This window comes from Lactuca saligna, chromosome 6, assembly GCF_052625555.1.
Source record: "Lactuca saligna cultivar CGN05327 chromosome 6, ASM5262555v1, whole genome shotgun sequence".
In the NCBI taxonomy this organism is placed as follows: domain Eukaryota; kingdom Viridiplantae; phylum Streptophyta; class Magnoliopsida; order Asterales; family Asteraceae; genus Lactuca; species Lactuca saligna.
The window spans coordinates 130,620,911-130,631,061 of NC_136422.1; the positions used below are offsets into that span (position 1 = coordinate 130,620,911).

At 34.4% G+C, this 10,151-nt stretch overlaps 2 protein-coding genes across 2 annotated transcripts; both read left to right on the forward strand.

Moving 5' to 3' along the window:
- The first annotated feature begins 306 nt into the window (after positions 1-306).
- On the forward strand, positions 307-4,066 carry LOC145000833 (putative ADP-ribosylation factor GTPase-activating protein AGD8). Its single transcript, XM_078960117.1, has 7 exons — positions 307-530; positions 645-763; positions 1,503-1,965; positions 2,810-3,082; positions 3,174-3,296; positions 3,394-3,495; positions 3,585-4,066. Exons 1-7 carry the CDS (start codon positions 462-464, stop codon positions 3,690-3,692), a joined length of 1,257 nt encoding a protein of 418 aa, XP_078816243.1. The 5' UTR covers positions 307-461; the 3' UTR covers positions 3,693-4,066.
- Positions 4,067-5,746: 1,680 nt separating this feature from the next.
- LOC145002108 (uncharacterized) lies at positions 5,747-7,684 on the forward strand. The gene is made up of 3 exons (XM_078961404.1): positions 5,747-5,946; positions 6,343-6,440; positions 7,242-7,684. The coding sequence occupies exons 1-3, from the start codon at positions 5,866-5,868 to the stop codon at positions 7,459-7,461; spliced, it is 399 nt and encodes a 132-aa protein (XP_078817530.1). The 5' UTR covers positions 5,747-5,865; the 3' UTR covers positions 7,462-7,684.
- Positions 7,685-10,151: the final 2,467 nt, after the last annotated feature.

Genomic DNA, 10,151 nt, shown 5'->3' on the forward strand with positions numbered 1-10,151 from the left:
GGGTATGGGGACGGGTATTGCATTCTCCGCCAATATCTGCCCCCGGTTGCATCTCTATTAATGAGAAATGGAGCAGATATAAAAGTTAAAACTAATTACAAACCAAAACATAAACTTATATTATTCACAAAATTAACACCATATTTTGGGTGGAAAAACACTTCAAGTGTAGACATCAACAAGAGTGGGGGCATTTATGCCATTCCACCTAACTAACAAGACAACAACGCAATACCAATCCCAATGGCATTTCCGTAATAACCACCTCACCCTTCCTGTTCCCCTTTTAAAACGTAAAAATGCAGAAAACAACAATCAGCGGTTCAATACATACACATTTCTCTCACATTCACGTTCTTTAATTTCCCCTTCATCGATTATCGTTTCCTCGAGGAGTTCCAAAATCCCTAGATTCGGTAAACTCCTCCTGGGGACTGTAGATTTTGCTTTCAGTTTCTCCAATGGCTACCGAAAGCTTCACCGACAAAAACGCCGTTTTCAGGAAGCTGAAAGCCAAATCGGAGAATAAGGTTTGGATTTGATTTGTCTGTTAATGTTAGGTTTCTTCAGATCTGTGATTTGGTTTCTCCAAATCTTGTTTTGAATTGATCTGATTCGTTTTTATTGTGCCGTGTTTGTATCAGATGTGTTTTGATTGTAACGCGAGGAATCCAACTTGGGCATCGGTAACCTACGGGATATTTCTCTGTATTGATTGCTCTGCCACACATCGTAGCCTCGGTGTTCATATCAGCTTCGTTAGGTGATCTCCTTCTCCATGTAGTTGATGTTTGTATGGTGCACTTGTGCGATCGATTGGTAATCTGATTCTAGAATGAATTACGGCGGACGCAACTCAGATTTATCTTAAAAGTACAAAATTATCAGTTAATTTCAATTGAACTTTACTATATTCATAAGTTATCACTGGGCGCACCAGCTAGGTCTTGCGAATTTGAAATGAAGTTGCTAAATCATATCTCGAGTCTTTGAAACTCAACATTTGTAGGTTATTTGCCATCGGTCTGTTTGATTTTGTAGCAATTCTCATCATACATTGCCTTAGGTATGAGTGTTTGATTGCTCTGCTATAGAAATGATGAATAGATCCAGGATCTTAGTCATCTTACATAATTCTTATAGCAGGTTTTTAGCTTAATTGAATAGCATAAGGCTTCCACACTACTTTATTACGTTGCATAACCAATGAGTAATTTAGGACTTGTTAGTTTAGTGGGAAAACTCTCTTGAGAATTAGGGACTAAGAAAGCTGTGATCTTTTCCTTTGGCCATCCTATCTATTTTGGTTGACTTTTAACTGTCATCAGGAGGCTACTTTTTTTAAGCTGGATGATAATATTGGTTTGTTAAACTATTAACAAAACAAAAAACAAAACTTGCAAGGGGGTATTGTAGTTGGAAAAAGGTGTTGTCAATATTGTAAATCAGGAAAGATCTTCTACTTCTTACAATCAAAAGATCTCTAACTTGAAGTTTTACAGGTCAACGAATTTAGATTCATGGACACCAGATCAATTAAAGATGATGAGTTTTGGGGGCAACAATCGAGCTCAAGTGTTCTTCAAGCAACATGGTTGGACAGATGGAGGGAAAATTGAAGCCAAATACACCTCAAGAGCTGCTGAGTTATATAAACAATTACTTTCAAAAGAAGTTGCCAAAAGTCATGCAGAAGATGCTGCCAACAGCTTCCCATCATCACCTGTTGAAACTCTTGATAAACCTTCTACTGATTTCAAGCCCTTTGAAACCCTAAAAGAGAACCCTACACCTACACCTACACCTACACCTGCAACTGCACCAAAACCTGACACCAATGGCTCTGCTCCAGTGAAACCAGCTCCATCATCAATCCGTGCACCTTCTGTCAAGAAACCCATTGGTGGTGGTGCTAAAAAGACTGGAAAGACAGGGGGCCTAGGTGCAAGAAAGCTTAGCACCAAGGTAAAAAACTTATTAATAGAGTAATTTACAAATTTGGTCCCTGTGCTTTACTTAAAATCGCAGTTTTGGTCCAATTTTGAAATCTTTCCAAAGTTGTCGTTAAATCTGCACTTTGATGTGGATTCAATCAATGAAATGAAAATCTTGAAAGAAATAACATTGGGCCAAACTTGCAATTTTGAGTAAAGCACAGGGACCAAATCTGCAACAAAATGTGAACTTAGGGATGACTCTGGGAAGATTTCAACAAATGGACCAAACTTGTGACTTGTGAGGGATCAAATTTCTAATTTACCCTTGTGACTATTTTTTGTTTTTTAGAAGTTTATTAGTAAATTACAAATTAGTCCATGTGCTTTGCTCAAAATCACAAGTTTGGTCCATTTTTTAAATCTACCCGAAGTTTAAATCTGGTTGTGGATTTAGTTCCTCTGACAAGGAAATGCAAGTCCTAAAAGAAAGTAAATTACATTTTTGGTCCTTGAGTTTAACTACTTTTTGCATTTTTGGTCCACATTTGAGGTTCTTGTAATGTTTTTGTTTGTCCCAAGTAAACTGACTATTTTGGTCCCTGAGTATAACTGATTTTCGCAATTTTGGTCCCAAAAAAATGATACAACCTCAAATAAGGACCAAAGTTGCAATAGAAAACTTTTTTGGAACGAGAATCGCAAAAATCGGCTAAACACTCGATGACAAAAAATATAATTTAACTCTAAAAGAAATAACATTGGACCAAACTTATGATTTTGAGTAAAGCACAGGGACCAAGTTTGTAATTTTCTCTTAACAGTACTTTTGATTTTGGGATTTACTTTAGAGATGATGAATTTGATTGATGCAGACAAGTGAGAGCTTGTATGATCAGAAGCCAGAAGAGCCAGTTGTACAAGTGTCCTCCACGTCAGCAAGTAACAATGCATCGTCATCAGCTTTGAACATGACACCTCAGATTTCACGGTTTGAGTATGTGGACAGTAGTGAAGCTGTGGAGGCAGGCCCAGGTGGCACAAATAAGCTGAGTCATGTGGCGCCACCTAAGTCGTCCAGTTTCTTTGCTGAATACGGAATGGAGAGTGGCTTTTCGAAGAAAAGCAGCACCTCATCAAAAGTCCAGGTCAGCACGAATATTTAATTTTTTATTTACATATCAAAAGTCCAGGTCAGCAATAATATTTAATTTTGAATTTTGAATTATTATATAATAGATACAGGAAAGTGATGAAGCAAGGAAGAAATTCTCTAACGCCAAGTCTATTTCATCCGCACAATATTTTGGGGATCAAAACAGATCTGAAACTGATACTCAAGTCTCCCTACAAAAGTTTTCGGTATTCTTTTTTTATCTTTTAATCCATACTTTTCAAAATAACTTAATTTAAATATAAGTTATTATAATATAATATTAATTTTAATCGGTGTTTGTAGGGGTCCGCATCCATCTCAAGTGCTGATTTATTTGGTAATGACTCCGACAATTCTAACCTCGATCTCAGTGCTAGTGACCTCATCAACCGCCTCTCTTTCCAGGTATTTATTTTATTTAAAAACGAACAAATTGAATAAATGATTTTATTTATTTAATTATTTAATGATTATGATTATTATGATAATATCAGGCACAACAGGATATGTCATCGTTAAAGAACATTGCAGGAGAAACAGGAAAGAAGCTAAGCTCCATTGCCTCCACTTTCATGAACGATTTCCAAGACCGGATCCTCTGAGACTGAGATTGGAAGGAGGCGTGGTGTTAATTACAGAAATACCCCTGATAAATATAAATATAAAATATATTATGTAAAGGGTAAAATTTCTCTCCTATTCTATTTGAGTTTGGAGGGTCACCTTCCTTTTATAATCGTATTTTTGTAGCCGGAAATTCTTTTAAAAAATATTGTCATGTGTGTCTGCTATCGTTTTTTTTTTTTTTCGTGTTGTTTTTAAGATGTAGAGAGAGAGCTACATATGCAAAGTGTCGTTGGTTGGATTCAGTTTAAGTGAAGGACATTTATTCTTATATGAAAGTATGCAGGTGATGATGAAAACAGGAAATATATTTACATCCTTGAGAGTTGAAAGACTATTTTTATATTTCAAATTGTTGATGGCATTTGCATATTTTAATATTTTTATGTCTTATATAATAAATGTGTGTAGTCACTTTATTTTCTTCTTTACTTTATATCACCAACAAAAAAGTTTGATTATTTGTTAAATGTTTCAAGTCCCTTCATTTATTTATTGATGGTAGACTGATGCTCATCCTACATACAAGTATAAGATTTGATGTCTCACAAGTTAGAATTAAATTTTGTTAAAGATATCAAGAAACAAAGATTATTTTTTTATGAAGATGATAAAACACATGTACATCTAAACAAAAAACCTAGATTTTAAAACTTCAAATCAAATGTAAGACGCCCAAAAAACTTCAAAGCATGGTTGTCAAAATCGCAATCCTGATCGTAGGATCGTACGATCTTACGATCCTAGGTATAAAAAATAATCCTGATCGTAAAAGGATCGTATTTGGGGTAGGATCGCAGGTAGGATCGTAGGATCGAGATCCGATCCGATCCTACATTTGATTTTTTTTTTTTTTACCACTTTATGTCTTTTACCCTTTACCAATTTACCATTTATCATTTTGTATTGTGACTTATGGCTAGTATTTTGAAGTTTTTATAGCTTTTGAACGAAAATTGAATGTTTGAAATATTTTTCATAATTAAAAATTGTAATTAAAATTATATTTTATTTTGTGGGATCTTAGGATCCCGATCCCGATCTTGCAAACCCAAAAACGATCCTAGATAGGATCATGATCTTGACAACCTTGCTTCAAAGCAATAAAACTAACCCGAAAGTATAAAGCTTCAAAACGAACCGACTAAGATACTATGTGTACTGGATCCTTTTGAGGTCACACTTGTCAATCTTTTGTCAATTTCGATGCAAAAAATCAAGACAAATTTAGGCGAAAAGATTATTAAAATTTTGTAATAATAATAGAAAACATTTATTTTGTCTACCTTCTCTAGTCACAATAAAGTTAAAAATTGTATTTTTCGATGATAAATTTGAAGGTCGACGTACATTTAATTTAACTCTTCGAAAACCAAATGGCCAAGTGCTTACAATTGTCTTTTTATCATATAACCTAGATAAAAACAGCCTAATATCGGATTTTTCCCTTTACTAAGAACATTTCTTGTACATTTTCCTAAATTACTACATGGTTTGACCACTAAAACCTATGTTCTGATTACTAAAAACTAAGTTATCTTTCTTGCTCATGTCAAACTAATTGTTTTTATTTTGTTTTTAACATTTCCAATCAAAACAAAACTTACACTCTATAACCCCCACACTCACAACCTAAAATCATCTTTCTAGCCTTACCTCAATAATAAACATGATTGCCGCCATAAACATGCAATGGCAAAACCACATTCACCGCCACCCCCGTTCCCGTCGCCACCGCCACCGCCACCGCCTACAACCACCATCAAACAACCGGCCATGTCTAGGTCATGATTTCGGTCCAAAAGAGTCACAAGAACCATTTGAAAGGAAACATGTGGTCATAGTGATGGACGCAACCAAGGAGTTTTCGGTTGAGACCCTTAAGTGGGTCCTCAAGAATATTGGACTTCGCACTTGTTGTACAATTACTCTTCTTGGTGTAAAGCCATGGTTAACTTTTGCTTGTAAGTATTATGTTATTCCATATATAATGTTGATTTACTTTTCTCTTCTCATGTTGGTTGCGAGATTGATGTATTTTTTTTTAAAGTTATAGAATATTAAGGTTATCTGACAAATGTTGTGGTGGTTGTAGTTTCTTGCAAGACGGATACGGATATATGGACATTGAATATTGAAGATCTATTGAGTATGAAAGATACGGAAGAGTGGAAAAATGATGTGAGGTGTCAAAAGGCTCAACAACTAGTTGATCTTTGCATAGAATATGGGGTGAGCTTACCACTAGCTAGACTTTTTTTTTTTTTTTCTTAATAATAATAAAATTATTAGTATTATTATTATTATTATTATTATTATTATTATTATTATTATTATTATTATTATTATTATTATTTAACTTAATTGACTTGATATGACGTGACTTAATTTGATAAGTTGTATATATGTTTTTCTTTTTGACTTAATTAAGAAAGAATGCCCGGATTTAGAGAGTTAAGAAAGTGATATGTTTTCTATAACTTTTTTACTAATTTACTATGATTTATCTCTCCCTTCCGTTTTTTTTTTACACAAGTGTAGTTATTTTCTCATTTTTTTCTTTATTTAAAACATAATTTATCGGGAAAAAACAAGTGTTAAAAGCATACTCTCACATTGAATATTTAGGTTGCGCCAAGGATAGAGATTCGACAAGGGTTCCCAAAACGGTTACTTGTTCTTGAAGAAATCACAAGCGCGTATGCAACATGGGTTGTTTTTGACAGGTACATGGAATCATTTTTTAAGATTTTCAGCACAATTTCTAACTTTTCTTATTTTATGCAACAAAGTTTCATTTTTTTCCTCATTTTATGCTACGAACTAGGCACCAATATTTCGTTTTAGAACCAAAAAATGCAACATATTACTAGCAACATATTTAATCGGTTGAAGCATTGTTGCATAATTCATGTTAGTTGCATAAATTAGTAAAAAAGTAAAATATTGTAGCATAAATTGATAAAAAGGTGAAACTTTGTTGCATAGACCATAAAAAATGAAACATTGCTTATTTAACAAGTTGAAGCATTGTTGCATAATTGGTGTGTTGCATAAATTAGTAAAAAAGTGAAACATTGTAGCATAAATTGGTAAAAAGATGAAACTTTGTTGCATAAACCGATAAAAAATGAAACATTGCTGCATAAATTGGTAAAAAAGTGATACATTGTTGCATAAACTAGTAAAAATACAAAATGTTGTAGCATAAATTGGTAGAAATGCGATACATTCATACATTGTTGCATAAACCAGTAAAAATGTGAAACATTGTTGTATAAATTGGTGAATAAGTGGAACATTGTTACATAAATTTGTAAAAGAAGTGAAGCATTGTTGCACAAACAAACATATTACAACATCATTAGGCAACCAATTTACGATTACAATGTTCCATATTTTGGCATTAAAACAAAACATGATCACATATTTCATCTAAAAAGCTACTTTATTACATAAAATAAAAAAAACATGAAACCTTTTTGCCATAATATCTACTAATACTTGTAGACATGATTCACTTACAGGCACCACAACAAGAAGCACATAGAATACATTATTGCAAAGAAAGTACCATGCAACATTCTTGTCATGAACAACAAAGGAGAAGCAGATATGATTAGAGGCCGATCAACAACTTTTGAAAGCAATGATGAAAGCCCTACATTCACTCCTTCCACAATACCAACCCCTACATTGATGCTCTCTGATGAATACAAGAAGATTCTAAACATCAAGAGCCCTTAAAAGATCTGCTATACTATGAACTTATACAAGTTTACAATACTGGTCTCTATTCTCTACCTACTAGAAGCCATTTACTTTAAGTTCAGATTTCACAAGACACAGGAAATAGACAAGGAAGGAGAATGTATCAATAAAAGGTTGTTAAGATTTAAGAGTTAAGACATTTATATCAAATTGTGGGGATTGTTGTATATTTACGTGTGTATTTGTATTGTAATGAATAAAGATATTTATTTGCAAGAGAAACAATACAACTGAAGAACTCATAAGTAGTAAAGAAAGTATGAAACTTATTGCACGAGTTAATTCATAAGATGTTTGATCATTGTGAGTTGAGATTTGAGACCACTTGCACTTTTACTTTGTAGCATGCGTAAGATATTGCTTGTTCTTGGGAGTTTGTTTAACTGATCATGTAAAAGATATAGACTTATAGGCTAAACATGTAACTGAGAGAAACCCTAAAATTTAGGTAATCAAATGTTACAATATTTGAGCGCTTGATAACTACCTTGATTCTAAAAGGTATCAAGCATACAGTTTTGTAATTTATAGAGATTCGATTATGAAATAAAAGTCATTCTGTTTGATACATAAATTCAATTCGTAGGCGTTGGTTCTCTTCAAATTTAATCGTCTAACAAAAACTGTTTTGACTGATCCATGTACAGAAAAACTTATTAAGAAATAAAGGAGGAAAGATTAGGGAATTACTTGTTTACAGAAAAAGGTAGAAAAACTCCAAATGAACTGGTCCGACGTTTTAAAAAAATGGTAGAAAAGTAATTACTTGTTTACCAAAGAAGAGATTGGCGACAGCGAAAATGGAGACGATTCTACCGAATAGTGTCGTCGGACCGGCAAGCAAACTTCATTTCCTGTATATCATCTCTTCTTCTCCCACCGTCTTTGTTTGCCAAGATGATTGGACTATGTTTTCCCCCAGATTTCCCAGATTGTTTTGTTTTTTCATAATCCGAAAAGTAATTATATCTTAGGACTTAGATTGGCTTTAGGGACTTTAGGCTATCATTTTGGATTGGTTTCGGAATTGAAATTTTGGAGTTTGAAAAAGATAATATTGGATATTTCAATACAAGTCTGAAATCCGATGAACAATTCAAAATTTTCGTTTTTTGTTTGTTATTCAAATCTAACAAGAACTTAAACAAACATGGTAAATATGAAATATATACGATACTTGTGAAGTTTTGACTTATTTGATCATCGAAATCTCAAATTTTAACTCGATTTAGCCACGAAAAATCTGATCACATTAATACTTTTAACTTGACCATTATTAATACAAATGTAACATCCCAAGATTTTGCAGGTTTTTCCGAACCCTCTTCTATCATTATATGGTCATTTGTAGTCCTTTGGGTTGGAAGTGTAGAGCCAAGCTAAGTATAAGGACCATGGTTGCAACCTTGGGTCAATAAGGAGTACGCTGCGCGTACATAAGAGTACACTAAGCGTACTAAGGTCCGCCTTAGTACACTGGGCGTACACTTGTGTACGCTGGGTGTACTTATATCATAATAAAACCCTAATATTTCGGGTTGGGGGCTATATAAACATCCCTATGGCTCATTTTCTCTCATCATTTCAGCCTCCATCTTACAGAAACATCCTACACCCTAATTTTGTGTGTGAGTGTGAGTTGGTGTGTGTTTTGAGCTCTTAAAGGCGAATTCATTGCATCAAGTAGTTGGAGAAGGAAGGCCAACTTGTAGATTTGAAGTTTTCTTGTACTTTAGGAACTCCAGAAGGTAAAAAGCTTATAGCTTGGCAACTATTTTGAGTAGATCTTGTATTATTTAGTTTCTTGGCATATTTCTTATCCCAAAAACCCCAATATGGTGCATGATGCATTTTGGTCATATTAAGCTGTCTTTCCAGACCCTAGAAAGGGTCCTAAGTGATAAAAATAAGGTCCCAATAGTTGAATGTGTCCCATGCATGGAATAAGAAGGTCTTAATGGGTTAAGACCAAGTATTAAGATATTTCTGGATGTCTAAAGTGTTAAAGTTCGTAGCTTTATGAGTCCTAGGTACCTTAGGTCATTGGATCTGAAGTTTGGGCTTAAGTGCTTAAGCCATTAAGCACTTATTAGGGTTTTGGCAAAACCCTGTGTATGCCTAGCGTAAATCTAGTACGCCCAGCATACTGGGTAAACCACCCCAATGGTGGTCAACGTCAGAACAAGTACGCCCCGCATACGAGAGGAGTACGCCCCACGTACCAGAGGAGTACGCCCCGCGTACGTCTTCTGTTGGGCCTTTTACATTTAGGCTTCAGGTTTTGGTCTATTTATGGACTAGTTGGATTTGGGCCTTTGCTGGACTTTATGAACATGATGTTTTGGGCCAAGATTTGATAATGTATCTTGGAATTAGGCCCAATTAGGAAGTTGGGCCCAATTTGGTAAATTGGGCCAATAATGGGCTTTGCATAAAGACTTTCAAGATTATGGATTTAGCATTGGGCCTTGGGCCAATATAGAAAAAGGACATGATGGATCGTGTGGACTGTAGTCAAGACTGTTATTTTTTGTATTGACTTGGTATTTATTATGTAATAGATCGGGATTTTCGGTGAGATATCAAATAGAAATTTACAGTACTTGGTCACTACTTGCGAGGTGAGTTATCCTTACTATACTCAAGGATCTAAGGCACCAAGGCCG